The sequence below is a fragment of the Bubalus kerabau genome, chromosome X (assembly GCF_029407905.1).
Source record: "Bubalus kerabau isolate K-KA32 ecotype Philippines breed swamp buffalo chromosome X, PCC_UOA_SB_1v2, whole genome shotgun sequence".
Lineage (NCBI taxonomy): Eukaryota > Metazoa > Chordata > Mammalia > Artiodactyla > Bovidae > Bubalus > Bubalus kerabau.
In genome coordinates, this window is record NC_073647.1 from 4,367,145 (window position 1) to 4,391,903 (window position 24,759).

The 24,759-nt window shown below is 37.8% G+C and overlaps 2 protein-coding genes across 2 annotated transcripts in view; one reads left to right on the forward strand and one right to left on the reverse strand.

Annotated features, from left to right (window-relative positions):
- LOC129639496 (cytochrome c oxidase assembly protein COX20, mitochondrial-like) overlaps positions 1-2,832 on the forward strand; it is a 24,242-nt gene extending 21,410 nt beyond the window's left edge. The window contains exon 2 of the mRNA XM_055564649.1: positions 2,442-2,832. Within this exon, the coding sequence (XP_055420624.1) occupies positions 2,442-2,692 (251 nt within the window). The 3' untranslated portion in view covers positions 2,693-2,832. The remainder of the gene's footprint in view (positions 1-2,441) is intronic.
- LOC129640274 (dedicator of cytokinesis protein 11-like) overlaps positions 1,413-24,759 on the reverse strand; it is a 73,967-nt gene continuing 50,620 nt past the window's right edge. The window contains exons 4-9 of the mRNA XM_055565488.1: positions 21,502-21,624; positions 16,514-16,724; positions 15,957-16,147; positions 15,417-15,517; positions 13,699-13,837; positions 1,413-7,377 (exon numbers count right to left, since the gene is read on the reverse strand). Coding sequence (XP_055421463.1) covers positions 7,255-7,377; positions 13,699-13,837; positions 15,417-15,517; positions 15,957-16,147; positions 16,514-16,724; positions 21,502-21,624 — 888 coding nt within the window. The 3' untranslated portion in view covers positions 1,413-7,254. The remainder of the gene's footprint in view (positions 7,378-13,698; positions 13,838-15,416; positions 15,518-15,956; positions 16,148-16,513; positions 16,725-21,501; positions 21,625-24,759) is intronic.

Sequence of the window (24,759 nt, forward strand, 5' to 3'; positions counted from 1 at the left end):
ATAATGGTAGATAAAAAAATTCTGACAGGTCGTCTCAATTCCCAGGTTGTAGCCCTCAACAGTTTATGATACCTTCCCTTTGTTTCCTATCAGAGGCACATACTCACCTTTCCAGGTGAGGAGTGCACAGCCTGTAAGACTCTCAGCCCTCGATGATCTAGAGAATCAGTGATTATTACAAAATGCTGCAATATGCAAAGAACAATACTTCTTGGTCAGAACTTGACTGAGGTTGGCTTCAAATTTTTTCTAACACTGGGACAAAGCAAATAGAGTGCAAATGTTCTGACAAAAAAATAAAAACATGCTTTACTGAGTTTGAGTCTAAGGCAAAAGATAAGGGGATCAGAAGAACAAGATAATGTTACCGGCTTTTATATGCAGTCTATTATTATCTTTCCTTTGCATAGCTCTTATAGTGATCGGTTCTAATGGTCAGCATTCATATAGTAGTTAAAATGAAGTTTTTAACTTCCTGTTAAAAACCTTGTCTAGGTTCCTTCCTTAACACACACATGCTCGTTCCTACCCATCCTTCAAGGCTGTCCTCCTTCATGAAGCCTTTTGTTTTACATCTGCAAAAGCTCTGACTATTCAAGCACTTCTCATGACCAGTGATTTGCTATTATCAGACCTTCTCATATCTCCTTTTATGACTATGTCTTATCTGCCTCAACCATAATCACTTTGAGGGCTGGGGTATTGTCCACATTGCCTTGCCCATACTAAAGGCTCTAGAAGCATCTGCTTACCTAATCTGGCTTTCTTTCCTTGAGACAGCTCAAGTTCTTATTCTTTGGCAGGTGCTTTTAGGTTTCAGGGAAACAGAGATGAAAAATCAGAAGATTCCCTAGTGGCTCAGGCAGTAAAGAAGCTGCCTGCAATTACAGGAGACCCAGGTTCAATCCCTGGGTTGGGAAGATCCGCTGGACAAGGAGATGGCAACCCACTCCAGTATTCTTGCCTAGAGAATTCCATGGACAGAGGAGCCTGGTGGGCTACAGTCCATGATGTTACAAAGAGTCAGACCTGACTGAGCGACCGACAATTTCACCCTTAAATGGCTTACCTTCTTAGTAAAAAAGTGGAAGAGAGGAAACTTTTTGGGTCTCTGTACAAAGCTGCAGCAACAGACTGTAGGAAATAGTATATAAGAGCTGAAAACACGTTGGACTCTGAATTAGGATGCTTTGATTTCATTTCTAATTTAATGTGTATCTTGAGTACATTTCTTAACCATTTGTCATCTATTTCCTTATATGTCATAGTGAAAGAGAAGTCACTCAGTCGGGTCTGACTCTTTGCGACCCTGTGAACTGTAGCCTACATATGATTATGGGGGAATTGATTGAATCGGAAAACAGATGCAAAGCATGTTGCAGGGAACTTCCTCAACCTGATAAAAAGCATCTATGAAAAACCCATGGCTAAAACTACACCTAACGTGAAAGTTTGAAAGCTTTCTCCCAAAGATGAGTAATAAGACAAGAATGTCTTGCTCTTACCACTGCCATTTAACATTCTACTGGAAGTCCTAGCCAAGTGCCAAATGAGAACATGAAATGAAAAGAATCAGGATTGGAAAGGATGAAGTAAAATTCTCTATATTTCCAGATGACATGATATTATATACAAAACACTAAAGAATCAGTTAAAAAACTATTAAAGCTAATAAATGCATTCAGCAAGCTTTCAGGACACAAGGCCAATATACAAAAGTCAGTTGTATTTCTATAAACTAGCAAAGAATAACTGGAAAATGAAATTTAAAAAACAACTCCCTTTATAATAGCATTAAAAAGAATAAAATACCAAGGAATAAATTTAAAAAAAGAAGTGCAAGACTTCTACACTGGAAACCACAAAATACTATTGAAAGAAATGAAAGAAAACCAAAGGAAACAGAAAAACATCTTATGCTCTTGAATTGAAACTTAATATTGTTAAGGTGGCAATACTCGTCAAATTAAATTATGGATTCAAAGCAAACACTACCAAAATCCCAGCTACATTTTTTGCAAAAACTGACAATCTGTGTCTAAAAATTATATGGAAATGCAAGGGACCAGAATATCCAAAACAGTCTTGAAAAAGAACATAGCTGGAGGACTTGCACTTCCCAATTTTAAAACTTAACATAGAGATACAGTAATCAAGACAATGTAGTACTAGCATAAGGACAGACATACAGATCAATGGAATAGAACCGAGAGCCCAGAATAAAACCATACATTTCCGGTCAACTGATTTTTGAAGAGAGTGCTAAGATCATTCAATGGGGGAAAATAAATCTTTTCAACAAATAATACAAAGACAACTGGATATCCACATTCAAAACAATGAATTTGAACCCTTATCTCAAACCATAAACAAAATCCAGCTTGAAATGAATCAAAGACCTAAAAGTAAGAGTTAAAACTAAAACTCCGAGGTGCTGACAGTCCCTGTGGCGGCTGTGCCGGAGCCCAGGGACCCTGGGAAGGGGAAGGTAGATTTTAGAAGATTATGTGACATTGGAATAGGAGGATTTATCTTGGCGACTTTAGGATGCTGGTTCCATTGTAGGTATAATTATGCAAAGCTAAGAATCCAGGAAAGACTTGCCAGAGAAGGAATTAAAAATAAGATTATATATGAAAGTGCCCATCTTGATCCTGAAAGAAAGCAAATCAGTGGCATCAGCAGCAATTGAGCATAGAAAACAACTCACTTCAGTGTGAACAAAGCTGAGATGAGCTACAGAAAGCATTTTATGTACCATAAGAAGACTTGCAATTTGTAAATAAAGTATGGGTAAGTAGTAAAATAAAAAAAAAATTTTTAAACTCAAAGAAAATATAGGTGTAAATCTCCATGACCTTAGACTAGGCAACGCCTTCTTAGATACAACATCAAAGCACAAACGACAAGAAAACGTAGAGAAATTGGACTTCATCAAAATTAAAAACTTTTGTCTCAACACCATTACAGAAGTAAAAAGTCAATATGCAGAAATATATGGGAATCATATAGCTGATAAGAAATTTGCATCTAGAACATATAAAGAACTTTTGCAACTCAACGATCAACAGAGAAACCAGTGTTTAAAAATGGGTGAGCACTCTGAATAGACGTATTTCGAAAGAACATATAAGAATGGTCAACAAACACATGAAACGATGCTCAACTTCATTAATTATTTGGGAAATGTAAATAAAAACCCCAATGAGATACCACTTCACGCCTACTAGGAAGGTGTAATGAAAGAGGCAGATAATAACAAGTGTTGTTGAGAATATGGAGAAACTGAAATCCTTATTTAGTGCTGCTGGGACTGTAAAGTGGTGCAACTACTGTAGAAAAGAGTGGCAGTTCTTCAAAAGTTTAAACATAGTTACCATATGACCCAGTAATTCAACTCCTAGGTATATGCCCAAGACAAATGAAAACATACCCATAGAAAAACTTGTAGGCGAATGTTCATAGCAACATTATCAACAATAGCCAAAAAGCAAAAACAAACCAAATGTTCATTAACTGATAAACAAACAAAATATGACATATTCATACAAAATGAGTTATTATCCAGCCATTAAAAGGAGTGAAATTATAATACAAGTTACAACATGGATGAACCTTGAAAATATCATGCTAAATGACAGAAGCTAGTCACAGAAGGCCACACAGTATGTGATTCCATTTATAAGAAATGTCCAGGATACAAATCTATAGATACAGAAAAGTTGATTACTGATTGTCAGGGGCTGGGGACTGGATGGTGGGCAATGGGAGTGACTGATAATGAGTATAGGGTTTCCTTTGGAAGTGATGAAAATATTCTAAAATTAATTGTGGCAATGGTCACACAACTGTGAATACACTAAAAACTTCAGAATTTGAGTTTTAAATGGGTGAATTGCATGGTGTACAAATTACAGCTTAATAAAGAGGAAAACAGAAGACAAGAAAGTATGTTGGAAAAAGTCTTAAGATGCCATACATAGAGGCACAATCTTTGAAGAATTTAGTCGCAATGTCAATCTGGAGCTGGATAAACATACATATACACTTTTCTTAGAGGAACCATTATGTGGCTAGGGACTAGAAAGAAAGCATTGTCACTGGAACAAGATGAACAAAGCACTCTTACTGGTCAACTTCCAGGACAGGGGAATAGTCCTGTGATACAAACCCATTCCCCACCCCTAATCGTCTTTTACTCTACTCCTCTCCCTGTGTTTTGATAGTGAAGTATAGTGTACTGTTATTAGAAGACTGAAGGCAGCCCACCATTTTGTGTATGAGAAGCCTGAAATATGTATCTCATTATTAAGATTTTCAAGAGTTAGGAAATTCCTAAGATTTCAATACATTGCTCAGGTTCTGCATTACAGATAGACTAGTATTTATAATCAAAGGCTTGGGTTTGTATCCTGCTGACCTATTTAGTTTGTTAATTAACCAGTGAGTCATCTCTAGTTCTACGATATGTTGGTCACAGTTCCAAGGCTGTTGCTACCACTGCTGCTGTTTCATTTTTAAAAAGATACAGTATTTATATATGCAGTCAATTCATATAAACATGGTAACAATAACAATACCATCTATGGACATGATGCCATTGGTGTGCTCATTACTCAGAAAACCTGCATGGAATTGCTTGCTTTCTCTGTGGGTTATCATTCTTGTGATAAGCTAACACCACTATGCTGACTTTATTCACAGTTTACAAGCTGCTCAGAGACTATCAAAACAGTAGTTTCCAGGGAACCTGGAGTCAAGCTTAATTGCAAAAATAATCAGTATAGCAGAAATGTATTCTTGATGTGAATTCATCTGTAGAGGCCAAATCACTTCATGAAATCATTAAACTATATAAACAGTAATACCTAACATGCACAGTGTTTCAAGGCATACTTAGTGGCTTTCTCTAGTCTAACCCACCGTGTTGTCTCTATATACCTTTCTACCCTCAGTTTGGAAGCTGGTGAAAATAATCCCGTAAAATTTTGCCATGACCTAGAGAACTCATTGGCCACAGGACACAAAATTTTCTTTAGCTTTTCCTTTTTTCTCCTTAGCCATCAATAAGTCATGCCCAATCTTTCCACATAGTATCTCTTGCACTTGTCCTTTTTCTCCATTCTTATTCACATTTATGGGCTTATGGACTCATTAGATTACTGCAATAACTATCTAACTGGTTTCCATACGTCCATCTCTCTCAGACTCAAAGGTATCTGGCAGCAATATAAAGGATTACATTCATGAAAATAATATTTAGTCAAGTAATCTCTCCATTCAAAAACCTTGACTGGTTTCCTCCTGTTCTTGAGTAAAGTCAAAATACTATTATCCTGGTATTCAAGGCTTTCCAATATCTAGGTCTAAATAGTCTTTCTAGATTTAGCATCCACTACTCCCTTGAACAAAACTGGTCCTTTCACCAGTACCCTGAACTTTTACAAAATCTTTCTACACCTTTGCGCGTGATGGTCCTCCTGCCTAGAATAGCTTCTCATCTTTGAAAGCCCGTTCAAGGCTTTCCTTTCTCCATGAAGTCATCCCTGAACATTCACACTCACAGCAGCTTCTCATCCCTTGAATATGATATGAGTTATGGACAGTGTCATTCATTTGGCAGTCCTCATAGACAACTTATCTTGTCTTATACTGTTAATTCTTGTATTATTTAATTTCATGTCTATCTTGCCACCTCAACTAGACTGCAACTTCCTTGAGGGCAGGTCATTTGTTACACTTTTTAAAATGACCCACAGGGCACAGTATATACTGGGGGATAGGATAGGGACTGGTCATTGACAAAAGAGCACTCAAGTTTCCCTAAGATGCCTCATTCTCAGAAGGCAGCACTCTCTCTGGGTGACAGTTTTTTTTACATATATGTGCCACATATAATCGTTTTAAAGGTGAAACTAACTCTTCACGTGACTCCAAGATATTAAGGAATTTCTGAATCCCTTATTAAAATACAAAATTAATTTTTTATAAGTAATTTCATGCTCCCCTGAAAGCTTAAAAATAACATGTAAAGAAATATGCCCAAGACAGGTGCATAATGATCTCTAAGATTTACTTGATCACAGAGTATTTAAAAAGCCAAAGCTCCATGCAATCCACTTATATTTCAGTGTCTGTTTTCTTTTTTTTTTTTTTAATGTCTATAAGATAGGCTAAACTACATATGAAAAATAAATCTAGGACTTAATGTTTACATGAAAGGCAGCCAAAATTTTATGGATAGTTCAAGGTGAAAATGTCCTTCACATCTTGGTTTCTCCTGAATTATTTAGTTAATCTGAGGTTTCTTCATAGTTAGAGATGCAATCCTTAGCCAGCAGCTGCTAAAAACATGGTGGTTATGGATACTGACCCAAGAAATGCTGTGATCATCAAGTTCTATCAAAATCCTTATTAACCTTGTAAACTGAAGAAAGTCATCATTACAAAATCCCTACCCTCAGACTCTGCTGATAAACTTAGAAGTAACTGCAAATCTCAGAGATGTTTGTTTAGCTTTATGGACAGCCTCAGCTGATGAAGCTTTGGCAACAAAGGCTGCTTGCTAGGCAAACACAGGACACAAAGGAATCCCTTGCCTTTTATGTTAGAGAGACCACTGACTGGAATACCTAGCATCATTGGATCAAAACTTGAAGGACTGGTAAGCCTGGTATTTCTATATACATATCCTTTCTTTGTGAAACTTTCCTTTTCACATAATGCTTCTGTTTCCTTTAGCCCAGTCTAGACCACTCGAAGGCAAGGTTTCAAATTATCTCCTCAGTTGGAAGTATCCATGTTTCGTGAAAAATTTATCAGTTTTTTTTCTCCAAGGACTAGTATAATAATGAATTTAGCTTCCTGTCAAGAAAAATGCTAAGTTCAAAGTATTATTTCCTTCACTTCTAATTACAAAAAGTTTTACCTTTTGAGTGCCATTATACCATTTTACACAGTGCCATTAATATTTTAAGTAACAAGTAAGCAAATCAAATTAAGGTTTTGAGCTCTACTTCTCATTATATTGATTTACCTAAAAAAGTACAAACTAAGCACAGTGGTGCAATTTTCCAGGCACTTTCAAGTTGCTTAAATATTTACAAATATGTAAGCACCCTGTATGAAAGCATGAAGGTTTTGGTGTCAGGAGGAAACACTCTGTGTATAACAAATCTTTAAATTTTTAACATTTGCACAGCTCCAAATATTCCTGAGAAAGTTGTCTTGTTGTCACTTGACATCTGCATGTCCTCATATTTCAGCAGTGTATCTTGGGGAACCATAACTTCGGTCACTCGATGTACCACTAATTGCACAAAATACATGTAATGTGTTGCTCATCCAGGGAGGATGCATTGGGTCTTCTTGTATTATCTAAAACGAAAGAAATGGCATGTTTATCACGAAGCAAAATAGCCATGGCCAAAAAAGGTATGTGTATACGAAATCAAAGGCATATTCCAATTTATCACTGACACGTAGCTATTTAAAATGATATAAAGCAGAAAGAGCAAAGGAAAACATTACCAATTCAAATCTTCAAAGCTGTATTACAAAGGCAGTGTATCCAAAAAGCAGAAAATATCTGGTTACTCATTAAGAAAAATGAAAGGTTGTAAAATGCAAAATTCAACAGAAACTGAGAGGTAACACAGTCTTTAAAAATTTTTTTTAGCAGATGGTCATAACAAGAGCCTAAACAATGAACTGCTTGATATGAGTTCATAGATCATCTTCTAAGTGTGGTTCTAAGTTCACTGGGGGCTTTTCAAATATCCTGATACCCATGCCCTTTCCCTGGAGATTTCATAAATAATTTTAAGTAAAGAGAAAATAAGTCAAATTTTCAAATGTATACCATAATTATGTAAACTAATTGATGCAAAACATTTTTCTTGGAAATGAAGAACTTCATAAATATATACATATAATCATATTCAGTTCAGTTCAGTCGCTCAGTCGTATCTGACTCTTTGCGACCCCATGAATCACAGCACGCCAGGCATCCCTGTCCATCACCAACTCCCAGAGTTCACTCAAACTCATGTCCATCAAGTCGGTGATGCCATCCAGCCATCTCATCCTCTGTCGTCCCCTTCTCCTCCTGCCCCCAATCCCTCCCAGCATCAGAGTTTTTTCCAATGAGTCACCTTTTCGCATGAGGTGGCCAAAGTACTGGAGTTTCAGCTTTAGCATCATTCCTTCAAAAGAACACCCAGGGCTATCTCCATTAGAATGGACTGGTTGGATCTCCTTGCAGTCCAAGGGACTCTCAAGAGTCTTCTCCAACACCACAGTTCAAAAGCATCAATTCTTTGGCGCTCAGCTTTCTTCACAGTCCGATGCTCACATCCATACATGACCACTGGAAAAACCATAGCCTTGACTAGACAGACCTTTATTGGCAAAGTAATCTCTGCTTTTCAATATACTATCTAGATTGGTCATAACTTTCCTTCCAAGGGGTAAGCATCTCTTAATTTAGTATAGATGTTTTAAAAATTATCCATTTTGTGTGATCAAAATCAAGTGATATCTCATGCATGGATTAGATGGAAGAACAGCATACACATCACATCCAACCTCTTTACTGCCCAGTCCAAACTTAGGCTTCAAGCTTTCAATACTAGGTTGTCAAGTTAGCTTTGAAACTTCAGTATTAAGCCTGCAAATTGGCTTCTGGTGGCAGAAATGGGTCATGTCATTTGTGCTGCTGCAAATCATGTTTTATATAAAATCCATAATAGAAAAATGTCCTGTTATAAGAGAAAGAACTTCATATTTTGGTATAGTGTAACAGATAACACTGAAAAGGGCCAAGGAATAGCCAGGCCATATCTTTTTGTCAAGTCATCATTTATGGAGCTAAACAGATAACTCACATTTCAGTACACAGCTATATTTTATCTTCTTTTGTATTATATTTTCCTTTGGGAAATAATATACCTCAAAGTGTCTGACTAAAAATAGAGCTTTCTTTTATATGGAAATATTGGAAATACTGATTTACAAAAATTCACTAAAAAGTCAACGTTTGCCCAAACCAAGGTACACCTAAATAGGATACATCATGACAATGCAAATTTCATAAATATAAACCAATAGAAAGTAAGACTTTTCTTGGTTACCTATCAATATAGAATATAGAAGAATTTAAACCACAGGAGAAGATATAATATCAAGGGTCTAAAATTTGGTCTCTAGAACTAAATATAATAGCCATGGTTTATAGAAATTAAATGAGATGATCCAGCAATCCCACTGCTGGGCATACACACTGAGGAAACCAGAAGGGAAAGAGACACGTGTGCCCCAATGTTCATCGCAGCACTGTTTATAATAGCCAGGACATGGAAGCAACCTAGATGCCCATCAGCAGATGAATGGATAAGAAAGCTGTGGTACATATACACAATGGAGTATTACTCAGCCATTAAAAAGAATACATTTGAATCAGTTCTAATGAGGTGGATGAAACTGGAGCCTATTATACAGAGTGAAGTAAGCCAGAAAGAAAAACACCAATACAGTATACTAACGCATATATATGGAATTTAGAAAGATGGTAACAATAACCCTGTGTATGAGACAGCAAAAGAGACACTGATGTATAGATCAGTCTTATGGACTCTGTGGGAGAGGGAGAGGGTGGGGAGATTTGGGAGAATGACATTGAAACATGTATAATATCATGTATGAAACAAGTTGCCAGTCCAGGTTCGCTGCACGATACTGGATGCTTGGGGCTGGAGCACTGGGACGACCCAGAGGGATGGTATGGGGAGGGAGGAGGGAGGAGCGTTCAGGATGGGGAGCACGGGTATACCTGTGGTGGATTCATTTCGATGTTTGGCAAAATTAATACAATATTGTAAAGTTTAAAAATAAAATAAAATTTTAAAAAAAGAAATTAAAAAAAAGAAATTAAATGAGAAAGACAGGTGGAAAATATGACAGCAGATTCATAAAACCCAAATTTCAGGGTGTTAAAGAGACAAGGGACTTCCCTGGTGGTCCAGAGGATGGGACTCCACGCTCCCAGTGCATGGGGCCTGGGTTCAGTCTCTGCTCAGGGAGCTGGATCCCACATGCCGCAGCTAAGACATGGTGCAGGCAAATAAATTAAAAAAAAAAAAAAAAAAAAAAAACAGAGAGAGAGAGACAGAGACAAGAGGCCCCAAATGAAGTCACTTGTGCTAAACCCACATCACCTGAGAATTAATATCAACCTAACTGCAGTTTCAGTCTTTTCCAGGCAGGTAATCTGAACTAGTTGAAAAAAGTACATGCATTACTTTCAAGTTTGAAATTTCCTGGTCAGCACTAGTGAGGAACTTCACTGGGCAGACTCTTGCTGTGCCCCAGAGGAAGGTGACCTTGCTTGAAACAATCAGGTCTCTTTTAGAATAACTTCCTTGACCTGACTCCTTCTACCTGTAAAAGGCTTCCATTTTCTATGGCTCTTCAGAGCTCCTTTCTATCTGCCAGATGGGATGCTGCCAGATTCATGAATCACTGAATAAAGCCAAAATCTTTAAAACTGACTCAGCTGACTCTGAATAAAAAGCAGAGACATTACTTTGCCAACAAAGGTCCATCTAGTCAAAGCTATGGTTTTTCCAGTAGTCATGTACATATGTGAGAGTTGGACCATAAAGAAGGCTAAATGCCGAAGAATGGATTCTTTCAAACTGTGGTGTTGGAGAAGACTCTTGAGAGTCCCTTGGACTGCAAGCAGATCAAACCAGTTAATCATAAGGGAACTCACCCCTGAATATTCAGTGGAAAGACTGATTCTGAAGCTGAAGCTCCAATACATTTGCCATTTGATGCAAAGAGCTGACTAACTGGAAAAGACCGATGCTGGGAAAGATTGAAGGCAGGAGGAGAAAGGGACAACAGAGGATGAGATGATTGGATGTAATCACCAAATCAATGGATGTGAGTTTGAGCAAACTCCGGGAGGTGTTGAAGGACAGGGAAGCCTGGTGTGTTGCAGTCCATGGGGTTGCAAAGAGTCAGACATGACCGAGTAACTGAACAACAACATCAGGTCAATTTTGTTTTTTTTTTAGCAAGGAAAAAAGAACTGTATAGAATGACTGCTCTAAATATCTTGATCATCATAATAGCAGTAACTTGAATAATTTGCTGTCAATTTGAATAATTTAGAGTTCAAGGATAGGTCATACAGTTGCATGCAAATTCTATAACTGTAATATATATTGGCTTAAAATGCTATAATTATTTTATATTTTTGTAAAGGAGGAGGTTTGCTGTTTTTTCCTATGGACAATGGAGAATAGAACCCTATAAACTGGACAGTTTCTAGGAACAAATTATGTAGTCTATTTGATTAAAGTCTTCCCAGATGGCTCAGATGGTAAAGAATTCACCTACAATGCAGGAGACCTGAGTTTGATCCCTGGTTTCAGAAGATCCCCTGGAGAAGGAAATGGCAACCCACTCCAGTATTCTTGCCTGGAGAATTCCACAGACAAAAGAGTCTGGGGAGCTACAGCCCATGGGGTCACAAAGAATCGGACATGACTGAGTGACTAACACTTCAACATACCCCAGAAGAGTGAGGGCGAAGAGAGGCATATCCCCACTGTACTCAGGGGCTGAACCTGAGATACAGACAATAAAGGAAGTGGAATTATTCCCTGCCTGCCTAGTCCTGATCACCAGACTGCTTTGGGAAGGAGACAAAAAAGGACCTCGGAAAACTGAGCAGCAAAGGTATGCCTTGGGATGGTTTACACTCACTCCTAAGTGGGCTAACAGAAGTCAAGATGACAAAAAGAGGAAACAGATCACTGAGTCCAGACTCCTCAGGCCTGCAAGATTCCCTGCCATGAAAATAGGAGAGCAGGAGACTGGGATGACTCATCTCATTGAAAGATGGGATAATGAAAGTCTAGCTGCCTGTCTTCTCCATACTGAGAAGATGACCATGGTTAGAAAATTGGACTCCTGGTCACGCAGTGCAACTTTGGACTAATTATAACAAATTTCCCAAAGTCCTTTCTAAGAGAAAGCATACAAGATACCATAAGAGAGATAGCTAGCTCTTCTAGCTAGAGGAGAGATAGTCAACTAGCTCCTATAGCAGAGATAGTCAACTAGCTCCTGTTTTCTTTGAAATCTTTCTTCTCCCCTTCCCCATCATTACACTGCAGTCCTTTGGCACTAACCATGGTCAGTCTATTTGTAAGGACACCCTCCATGTGATGGTCTCACCCAGGGGAGTGTCTTCAGGCAAGCAGTAAAATGCTCATACCAGGACAGAGGAGGTTCTCCTTTCTGGAACCAGCAATAAGAATGTGTTCTCTAAAGGGCTGTAGTTATCCTTGTTTCTTTTAAAGGGTCTTAATTTCATAAAAAAAATTGAGAGTCTGAAGAGTTTCTGAAGTAAATATTGATCTTATAGGCTGTTTTGCTTCTTCTTTTTTTTTTTTTTTTCCCTTTCCACTAACCTTGCCTCTTTATTGGTTTTGGAGCAGCAAGCAGCAGGACTCCCACTTTCAGTTACAGTAAGACATACCCATTCTTAAGGAAAGCAAAGAGACATTATGTAAGCTCAATAGGGCTCAGGCACTGAGGGACCAGCCCATCAGGCCATGACTTTTACATCTGTGGTGAAGATGTTAAAATAGTTGAGTGACAATCCATGTATAGAGTGGTTGTAAACACAGATTTCAGGAGCCTAATATAGGAATGACATTTACCAGGATAATTCAGGAGTACTCTGGTTTAAAGGTAAGTAGATCTATAAAAGTCTTAACTACTTAATTATGACATAATTTGGCTGTCAGTGGTGAGCAGATCTTTGCTTCTATATGTTTCAGACTGTGTTTTACTAAGTTAGCTATAATTGACATTAACAGTCAAATATTAAAATGCTAGGTATTATAAAAAAGGGTTTTGCAGGCTATATGGGTATTAAGACAATTCCTGAATTTTGGAACTCACTCAGGATCTCACCTAAATGATAGTATAGTTGTCCCTTGGTATCCTCAGAGGATTAGTTCCAGGACCACTGTCCTCCTTCTCCCATGGCTATTAAACTGAGGATGCTCAAGTCCCTTATATAAAATAACACAGTATTTGCATATAACTCATGCATATCCTCCCCTGTACTTTAAAATCATCTCTAGATTATTTGTAATAGTTAATACAATGTAAATGCTATGTAAATAGCTGCCTACATACAGGAAACTCAAGTTTTGCTTTTTTGGAACTTTCTGGAAATTTTTCTTCAAATATTTTTGATCTGCAGTTGGTTGAATCCAAGGATGTGGAAGCTGTGAATATGGAAGGCCAACTATATCCAGTTTCCTACATCTAAGACAGGGGTATTCATTTAGGGATCTGGCACTTCTCTAGGATCCTTCTTGAGAGACCTTAGCCATGCTCACAGTAGCTTAATTCACACTTGCACAACTATTCACTTCTAATGGCACTGTGGCACAAAGAACAAAATAGTTTAACATCTGACACAACTGCTAAAGCAATTGTCAGTGATTGCTTCAAATCTGATTTGCATTATATCATTGATATGGGTAAAGAATATAAGAACAGATTTTAAAATAAGAGACTAAGTAATTTCAAGTATTTCAAACTAATAGGTTTGCTAAGTAACACTTTAGGGACCCAGATCATGTTTTCGTTTTCAATCACCCTAATACTTGCCTGTTCATGAATAATGTCAGACAATTCTTTCACAATGTCTCTGAAATTTGACTTGAGCCCTTCATGGTATTCAATCTGATCCTCTTTAATCAGCCGCTCATTTAGTTCCAGTGCAATGCTGCATGCTTGGATGAACTTCCTATAGATGAAGATCAAAGATAAAGTTTTTGTTACTTATTACTCAAAAGCCTCTCTGACAATTTCATATTTACTTTAACCACGGCTTGCCTAAAAGGAAGATTAGAACCCCATATTTTCTCACTGTGTTTTTGCTAATGTCATCTCCTAAGTCTGAAATATCTTTCCTTTTCTATCTTTGTCTTCTGGTTTCTTATCTCCTTCCAAACCTGGCTTGAAATATATACCCTCTGGGAAGCCTGCCTGCTCAGTCACTTGATATGATATCAGCTATGCTTGCACTTACATTAATTAACATCTATAGATAATGTCAGTTATTGAAAAATAATTTATTTGGGGCTATGTACCCAGTACAGTGCTGGGTGCTTATAGGCATGAAGTATCTGCCCTGGGCTGGTAAGATGGCGACAGAGAGGTTATGACTTATCATAAAAACCTTTTTTATAGTTATTTCATATGTTTATGTTTCATGTCCATAATTAGAATGCAAATCTTAGGGGACAAAGTAGCTCACTGACCATTTGTGCTGTATCCCTGTCATAGCAAAGAGCAGAATCTTTTTGTACATGCCAGGCATTAATAAACATTGAATGAATGAGTACTAAGTAAGTAAGTAAGTGTTAGTCTCTCAGTCATGCCTGACTCTTTGCGACCCTGTGGACTACAGCCCACCAGGCTCCTCTGTCCATGAGATTTTGCAGGCAAGGATACTGGAGTGGGTTGCCATTTCCTTCTCCAGGGGATCTTCCCAACCCAGGGATCGAACCCGGGTCTCCTGCACTGCAGGCAGATTCTTTTTTTTTTTTTTTTTTTTAAACTTTACATAATTGTATTAGTTTTGCCAAATATCAAAATGAATCCGCCACAGGTATACATGTGTTCCCCAGCCTGAACCCAGGCAGATTCTTTACCCACTGAGCTACAAGGGAATGAGTAGTGGTTACTCTGTAACCTGAAACAGCTGATAATACAGAGATAGCAAAAGTAAATGAAATAAGTCAGGAGCAAATGAATGGAAATTATCTTTCTACTCAGTCTGTTAAATTATCTGTCTCTCTTATTCTGAATCTAAGTGCTTTTATATAAGAAACAGATTTTTTCTACTGCGCAACCATTCAGACATGCATTGGCTTAGAGGGATGCTCAGTCCAGAAAAGATTATCGTATGCCCTAGAATAGCAGAATCCAAGTGGAACTAAGGATACAGGATAGAAGCAAACCTATCCAACCCTTCCTAGCCTAAATGGTCTGGAAAAGCTGTGACATGAGCTCAGTCAGGCAGAGGAGGAAATCACATAATGAATGTGGGCTTGTGTTTGTGTCACAATATCCACAGCAATGAAGTCGTTGTCGTATTTAACGCCTTGGGTCACTAGGACACTGTTACAGTTCTGCAGCAAGAAAGAGATCACACATTTCCTGACTACCTAAAATACCATTAGAAGGTAACTTAAACGTTATAAAAGGGAACAGACAATTTTTTTAGAAGGACATTATTTGGTGAATATTTTGATTTCACTTAAGAAGACAATGGAGTAAAAAAAACTAGAGGTCTGATCTGAAAACTACAAAGCACTTACCTAAACATGTCTTTCAACTCATTTACTTTTTTGGCTGGATACTTGCTAGCTTGACTGTCATTTAAGAAAGCCCTTGCGTATGCTAATGGACCTGCATTTACCTAAATTACAAAAGGAGAAAAATGAGAGTTGTTAGGATGTAATCAAAAAGTAATTTTTTCATTTCTCTTTTTAAAAAGAATACAATATACAAAAATCCATACCTGAGAAACATATTTACTATTCTTACTATAAATTTATTTGAAAGGGATTAAAGCAAATCATCCGCCAAAATTATACTCTAACAAGTTACTTAACAATTTCTCCTATCTAAATATAGGGCTTGGCTATAGTCAGAGGGATTTATGTTAAAGCTCTCTGACATAACAAAAAATTTACAGAAACTGAACATAATGTCTTTATTAAATTAATAAATAATGTAGAGATTTTTGCACCCAGTCAGAGTATAAGACAATTACAATTAGTCCTTGTTCTATGCCCTTATGAAAGTGAGAAGAACAACAAGAAATGTTTAATACATGGTTAGCAACCAACATACACCTGCACTGAAACACAGCCCTGCAATTTAAGTTGGAGCTGAATCATGTCCACGTCAGCAGAGGAGCAAAGCTTTTGCAGCTCTGCAGTTTTATCTTTTATTTCATCAGTGGCAACATCAATTGGCTTTAAATTAATCTGCTGTTCATAGTTTATAGCGATCCTCTTCTTCACATATGGAAACGAGTTTGAAGCTATTAAAGATTAAGATTGACAAATGAGTTCTTAAGACAGCAAATCAAATAGCCAAATTAAAACAAAAATCCATTGTGCTTAATTCTCCCCATATTTTCTCTGGAAAAATCCCTTAGAGACCAAATAGGTGCCTTATTACTTCAGGACTGAAGGAGAAATTCTCTGTGAGACGACTCGGACTAATCATGAATTACATATGGGAAAGGAATGGTTTATAACATAGCCATGTTTGTGTAAGTGAGTGACTGAACAGCAGGACAATAAATGATTAAAATTTTAGTTACATTTTCCTGCTGACCAGCTGTTGCTTGTATGTATCAAAAAAGATCATGCCAAACAAAGAAGTTATGCCAAGTCCTACTTACTAGTCAAGATTGTACGGCATTTGTACTGTTCCTCTATACAGCCCTGCTTTTTGCCTGGCAATGTATAAGGAGCCTCAAAAACAAACCTATTGATATTATGGTTTCTTTCAAACTCAGTTTTTCTTTCTGTGAGTTCTTTATCATCAAAGTAGGGCTTCACATAAGTGACTTGGATATGAGCATATTTGGGATCAAGCTCTTTGACATTTACCTGGAAAGTAAGAAAGTTTTGTGTTTTATTAAACAGGAGGGAAAATGGGGTACAGGTAAGCTACTAACACCTCTGAGATCAACTGTGGAACAGTCATTGAATACACTGTGTGATGAATACAAACTTGGAAGAGGTCTTTGCTCTTTCTTCAAGGATTGCTTCCTTCTGATTATTAAGAAGTTACGGATTCATTTTGATATTTGGCAAAACTAATACAGTTATGTAAAGTTTAAAAATAAAATAAAATTAAAAAAAAAAAGAAGTTACAGAAGCTATTTGGAGATTACAGAAATGTAGACAGAAAAAACTGCAATGCTACCACTCAGCAATGACCATCATTTACATTCTCATATATTTCCTTGTAATCTTTTTTTCTATGCATACATATTCATTTACAAACTGGAGATCATGCTGAGCATTGCTTTATCATTTGCTTTTTTGAAATTTTTATTTAGTTTTATTTGCTTTTATGTTACATTCAACTTATTTTTTAATTTTTATTTATTTTTTAATATAAATTTATTTTAATTGGAGGCTAATTACTTTACAATATTGTATTGGTTTTGCCATACATTGACTTGAATCCACCACGGGTGTACATGTGCTCCCCATATATTAAAATGGCTAACTGCACATTTGAATTCCACTTCAAAAAATACCTATTACACAGAGGAATCTCAGAAGATGGCAGAGCACCAGACATCTACCTTCTTATAGAGACAATAGTTACACCGTCATTACGTATCTGATGGAACAATTTTGTATCTCTGGAGTCTGTTGAAGACTTGCAACTTCCAGGGGAAGACTTGGACAGAAAATTGCCTTAATTTTGATTTTGTTCAATTTTAACTCTGGGCACAATGGCAGCCACCCATACCTCATCCCTCAAGTACGACGGCAGATAGCTGTGTGCATATTCCTAGAACAGCTTGTAGGAGCCAGGATGAACAAAGACCCTGTCTTCCAAATATTGTGAATCTGTGCTATAACTGCTGATTGCTGCTTCTGACCACAGGGGGACAGTCAAAGAGGCTGTGGCCATTTTTATACCATCTCATCCTTTGTTGCAATGCCCTCCCCCTCTGCCTAAAGTGACTTTCAGGGGATTTAACAGACCAGCACCTTTCCTCTCTCCTTCATTTTCCTCTCCATCCCCTCTTAGGAGCCGGACATCCAATACTAGACTGTTTAAAGGTAACTGCATAAATGAGGATGACTAGAAAATCACTGCGCATGCTCAGGGGAAGGCACAGGCTCAGAAAAGACTTGAGAAGATCCCAAATTTACACCTCAGGCGGATTCTTGGGACAGACACAGCTTACAACAATTAAAAACAACAACAAAACCCAGGAAACTCTGGGACAGGGACAGAATCTGATTTCCAGAGAGATCACAATATTAAATACAAATGTCCAGTTTTCAACAACAAAAAAAATTGCAAGGCATACAAAGAAATAGGAAAGTATGGCCCATTCAAAAAAGAAAAATAAACCAATAGACATTATCACTGAAAAAAAAGTGATAGCAGATCTCCTAGAAAAAGACATTAAAACAGCAGTATTCATGATCAAAGAACTGAAGGAAGCTGTGGAAAAAGTCAAGAAAACTATGTATCAACAAATGTCAATATCAATAAATAGCTAGAAAATCTAAAAGGAAACCAAAAAACCTTTTTTTCAGAGGTGAACAATACAATAACTGAAATGAAAAGTCACCAGAGGGATTTAAAGGTAAACTGCAGCAGGTGTAAGAAATAGTGAGCCTACTTGAAGATAAGATCAGATCAATGATGGATCAGAGGAACACAAAGGAAAAAAAATGAAGAGGAACAGAGGCTACGGAACCTGTGGAACATTATCCAGCAGGTGAACATACACACTATGAGTCCTTGAAGCAGAAAAGTGAGAGAAAGGGGCAGGGAGACTATCTGAAGAAATAATGGGTCAACTCTCAAATCTGATGAAAGACACAGAGCTCAACAAACTCCAAGCAGGGTAACTGTAAGAGACCCATGGTGAGACATATTAAGATCAAATGTCAAAAGCCAAAGCCAAAGAGAGAATTTTGAAACAATCAAGAGACAAATGGCATGTCACATACAAGGGATCCTGAATAAGATGGTCAGATTTCCCATCAGAAACATAGGAGGCCAGAAGGCAGTGGGCTGCTATATTCAAAGTGCTAAAAAAAAAATCTATTAATCAAGAATCCTATATCTGACAAAATTAGTGGAGGTGATGGAATTCCAGTTGAGCTATTTCAAATCCTGAAAGATGATGCTGTGAAAGTGCTGCACTCAATATGCCAGCAAATTTGGAAAACTCATCAGTGGCCACGGGACTGGAAAAGGTCAGTTTTCATTCCAATCCCAAAGAAAGGCAATGCCAAAGAATGCTCAAACTACTGCACAATTGCACTCATCTCACACGCTACTAAAGTAATGCTTAAAATTCTTCATGCCAGGCTTCAGCAATACGGGAACTGTGAACTTCCAGATGTTCAAGCTGGTTTTAGAAAAGGCAGAGGAACCAGAGATCAAACTGCTGCCAACATTCGCTGGATCATCGAAAAGGCAAGAGAGTTCCAGAAAAACATCTCTTTCTGCTTTACTGACTGTGTGAAAGTGTTTGACTGTGTGGATCACAATAAACTGTGGAAAATTCTTAAAGAGATGGGAATACCAGAGCACCTGACATACCTCCTGAGAAATCTGTATTCAGGTCAGGAAGCAACAGTTAAAACTGGACATGGAACAACAGACTGGTTCCAAATAGGAAAAGGAGTACATCAAGGCTGTATTTTGTCACCCTGCTTATTTAACTTATATGCAGAGTACATCATGAGAAACTCTGGGCTTGAAGAAGCACAAGCTGGAATCAAGACTGGCAGGAGAAATATCAATAACCTCAGATAGGCAGATGACACCACCCTTATGGCAGGAAGTGAACTAAAGAGCCTCTTGATGAAAGTGAAAGAGGAGAGTGAAAAAGCTGGCTTAAAGCTCAACATTCAGAAAACTAAGATCATGGCATCTGGTCCCATCACTTCATGGCAAATAGATGGGGAAACAGTGGGAACAGTGGCTGACTTTATATTTCTGGGGCTCCAAAATCACTGCAGATGGTGATTGCAGCCATGAAATTAAAAGACATTTACTCCTTAGAAGGAAAGTTATGACCAACCTAGACACCATATTGAAAAGCAGAGACATTGCCAACAAAGGTCCGTCCACTCAATGCTATGATTTTTCCAGTAGTTTTGTATGGATGTGATAGTTGGACTATAAAGAAAGCTGAGTGCCGAAGAATTGATGCTTTTGAACTGTGGTGCTGGAGAAGACTCTTGAGAGTCCCTTGGACTGCGAGGAGATCCAACCAGTCCATCCTAAAGGAGATTAGTCCTGGGTGATCATTGGAAGGACTGATGATGAAGCTGAAACTCCAATCCTTTGGCCACCTGATGCAAAGAGCTGACTCATTGGAAAAGACCCTGATGCTGGGAAAGATTGAGGGCAGGAGGAGAAGGGGATGACAGAGGATGAGATGGCTGGATGGCATCACTGACTCGATGGGTGTGAGTCTGAGTGAACTCTGGGTGTTGGTGATGGACAGGGAGGCCTGATGTGCTGTGATTCATGGGGTCGCAAGAGTCGGACATGACTGAGCGACTGATCTGATTTGATCTGATCTGATGATTTTTTAGGCATGTCCCCATATACAGCAAAAGCAGGGCAAAGAGTAGGAAGACCCAGAACCCAGAAAGAAAGAGTGAGTTTGATAAGAGCCAATTTGGAGAAGAGATTACAGCACTACACAGATGACATTAAATGTATGTTTTCACTCTGGGACACTTCAACAATGAAAGGCTACTTGTTATATATATTTAAGGATAGACTGCTTTGCTTTTAAAAACGGCTTGAGTCCTAAGCACCCCTTTCCAGCATAGCAGGGATAGAAAATTATGCTATGGACTCAGATTCTTGAATATAAAAAGTCCTGTTGAGTGCTGGTGGCAATAACTAAACTACAATTTTTTTTTACTAATTCTCCTTGATCAAAGATTTATGTGGCAGACAAAACTGGAAAAGCTCCTCATAAAAGGGTAATTCCTAGTAACTTATTATCCCCCCACTATCATCTGTTAGCAACTTTAGCCCCACCATCAAATTGAAAAGAAGTGATTCACACCTCTATCTCTTCCCTGACCACATGGAAATCCAGTAACTTTTGTGTGTGTGTGTAAAGGACAACATGGGTTGTTCTCTGCCATGAGTGGAGAAGGGAAGATTGCTAGATAAAACAGCTATGAGAAAAACTGGCATAATGCTAATTTTAATTTACATTTTAAACATTGCATCCTTTATTTCATTTGGAAAATTTAAGTGAATATAAGGTAGGACTCGGAGAAGGCGATAGCACCCCACTCCAGTACTCTTGCCTGGAAAATCCCATGGATGGAGGAGCCTGGTGGGCTGCAGTCCATGGGGTTGCTCAGAGTCGGACAGGACTGAGCAACTTCACTTTCACTTTTCACCTTCATGCATTGGAGAAGGGAAGGGCAACCCACTCCAGTATTCTTGCCTGGAGAATCCCAGGGATGGGAGAGCCTGGTGGGCTGCCATCTATGGGGTCGCACAGAGTCGGACATGACTGAAGTGACTTAGCAGCAGCAGCAATGTAGAACTCGAATTTTAGGACTTTTCAGAATTTTTTAAGGATAGTGATTTAAGACCAAAAAATATATATACATGAATGATGCAAATGTTTCAGTTGCTTACCTCAAACTCTCGACGTTTCTCATAAATTGGAATGATCAACTTGGAAATTTCAGAAATTACTTCATAACGCCCTGCTTTCCATAAGCCATGCACACATTGTTCTAGCAATTCCAGCAAAACTTCCTGCATTGAGAAAAAAATGCAATCAAGAATTAGAGATATGTGAGCTCTGTGCAAATATAGTTTGAACTATTTCAAAGGAATAAAAAACAGAATGTACTAAATTTAAGGAAATGCACAGAGGTACAGTTGTGTAAATATATATTCTAAATGACATGCTTGAAATACTTGAAATTGAAACCACATTCTTAAAATTTGAAATTAATATTGACAATAGAAAACTACTATTTACTTTGTTTAGCACATAATAAAGATGTTAACCAAACTTACAAAAGGTAACATGTTCAGAAGTACTTTTAAAAGGGGATATGGTTTTCCAAACTGAGGATATTTAAATGTCTAACAGGGTAAATTCCACTAAGCCTACAAATGTCCATGATTTTTGCTTTCTACTAAAATTATATTTATAGGCAGTTAATAGAGTCTTAAGGTAATTTCACAATTTTCAAGCTGCTGCATCAGTTACATCGGGGTTTATTAAAATGGTGTGATTTTGGTCAACAATGCTTCCTTCCTAACTGTTGGTTTGAAAACCAGTGAGAATGCTAGTATAATACCTCACGATAGAGATCTCTGACTTTGCCATAATAACAGCTACTATAAAACAACCATCATAGCATGTTCTCAGCAATGAAAAGATGATGCCGATTATTCATGCTATCCATATGTCTTAACAGTTTGTTTGTATCTTAAAGAGATGAATTTCAGTCCTATAAAACTGACTGCTACAACGGCTCTTAATGTATGTCCTCTAGTCCATTCTGAATTTATCTTGTTTCTAAAAAAGCTCTTTTCCTTGTGTTTCCCACCTAGCCAGTGGGTCATATCCTACAGACTAGAAAATTAAAAGCAATTTTGACTTTACTCTTTATTATAGGTTGAACTGTGTCTCTCACAAAGATAAGCTGAAGCCCTAACTCCCAGTGCCTCAGAATGTAACCTTATTTGGAAATAGGGTCACTGGAGATAATGAGTGAAGGTGACATCACACCGGAGTGACTTACTTGCTGGAGGGATTTACTGGGTGAGGCTTACTCCAAAAGGACGGAGACGAACAGGGAGAACATCATGTGACTACAGAGGCAGAGACGGGAGTAACAAAGCTACGAGCCAAGGAACGACAAGACCAACAGCCACCAGCAGAGCTAGGAGGAGGCAAGGAAGGCTGCTACCCAGAGTCTCAAAGGAAACATGACCATGCTGACACCTTGATGTCAGACCTCTGGACTCTAGAACTGTGAGACAATAAAGTTCTATTGTCTGAAATCACCCAGTTTGTGTACGTTGTTATGGCAACTCTAAGAAACTAATATGCTCTCAATCTTGACTCATCTTCTAATCAGTTCATCGCCAAGTTCTGCCACTTTTACTTCCTAAATATTTCTCAAATCTGACCCTTCCTCTCCATTTCTACTCTCATTGCTAAGATTCAGGACATCATTATTGTTTTCTAACAGATCCTCCTGCCTCCAGCCTTGGCACTTTCAAATCTATCCTCCACAAATCTGCCAGAGGGTTTCGATTAAAATACAAACCAGACTACATCCCTCTTCCCTTGTAATCTCATGGCTCCCCATCATTTGCAGAACTAAGGACAAATTCCTTCATTTGGCACACAAGGTGTGCAGCAATCTGGCTGATGTTTTATAAAATCATGGCTCCTCAAGCAAGCCTTGTACCTAATGCTCCAGCAGTGATCAACTACTATTAGTTTCTCTGAAGCACCACGGTGTTGTCTTAACTTTGTGCCTTTGTCCATTCTGTACCCTCGTGTCCTTTAATCCCTTTCACTTAGTTAACCGTGTAAGAAAAGTTAGATTTCACCTCTTCCAGGATCCTTCTCCTGATTAACACAGAGTAGCAACACAAGAGGCCTATTTTGCTTACTATGATACTACATTGGGTGGACATTTATCACTATACTTGCCCGTTATATATGTATCTGACTTTACAAGTAGGCTGCGACTCTTTAAGTGTAGGGAAAATCTATTTATTATACTGCTTTTTTTCAGTCACTAGCAGGGTGGTAGTAAATAGATGTTCATTAAATGTTGCTACTTGAATAATCTATATATTAACATTTAATAGTTAAATTTTCTAATAACAGTTGAAAGGAGGAACTTAGGGGAAATCACAAAAAAATCTATTAAAAACTAGTAATGTTTGTCCCAGGAATGTAAAGTTGGTTTACAATTAGGAAAAAATCCAATGTAAACAGAAAGAGCCATGAAAACAGAATAAAAGAGAAAAAAGTGATGTCTAGCAATAGTTGCAGAAAAAGACTTTGAAAAAATTCAATATCCCTTCGCAATGTTAAAAAAGAATCCACCCAGAACAGGGAATCGAAGAGATTGTTCTCAATCTGATAAAGAGCATTTATTAAAAACCTGCAGGCTGAACACTCTTCTCCTCAATTTGGGAACAAGTCAAACTGTCTGCTCTTATCATTTCTATTCAACATTATGCTGAAGGTGCTAGCCAGTGTAATAAGGCAGGAGAGAAAGAGAGAAGGGAAAGAGATCAGGAAACGTGAAACTATCTTTCTGTGCAGATGACATGATGGTGTATGTAGAAACTCCTAAGGAATATACAAACTACTAAAACAAGCAAGAGGATTTAGCAAGGTTGCAGATCATAAGAGCAACATATAGAATTACTGTATTTATGTATAGTAGCAACAACAAATTGAAAAACAAGATTAAAAAAACAAACAATACTATTTCCAGTAGCGTCAGAACATCCATTATCTAACAAAATATCCAGGAAAGGACTTCTACTCTGAAAAAGCACAAAATATTGCTGGGTGAAATTAAAAACCTAAACAAGACTTGATTGAAAGACTCAGTATTGTTCAAGCTATCCATTCTCCACGCACTGATATATAAATGTAACAAAATCTTGACAAAGCTTCCAGCAGGCTATTTTGAGGAAAGAGAAAAGATGATCTGAAATTCTATATGGAAACCAAAGGATACAGAATAGCCAAAGTGACTTTGAAAAAGAACAAAGTTGAAGGACTAACACTATATTATTCCATAACTTACAAACTTGCAGCATTCAAGACAGTGTGATATTGGTATCAACATGGTCAAATAGATCAGTGGCACAAAACAGAGTCGAGAAATAGATCACAAACAT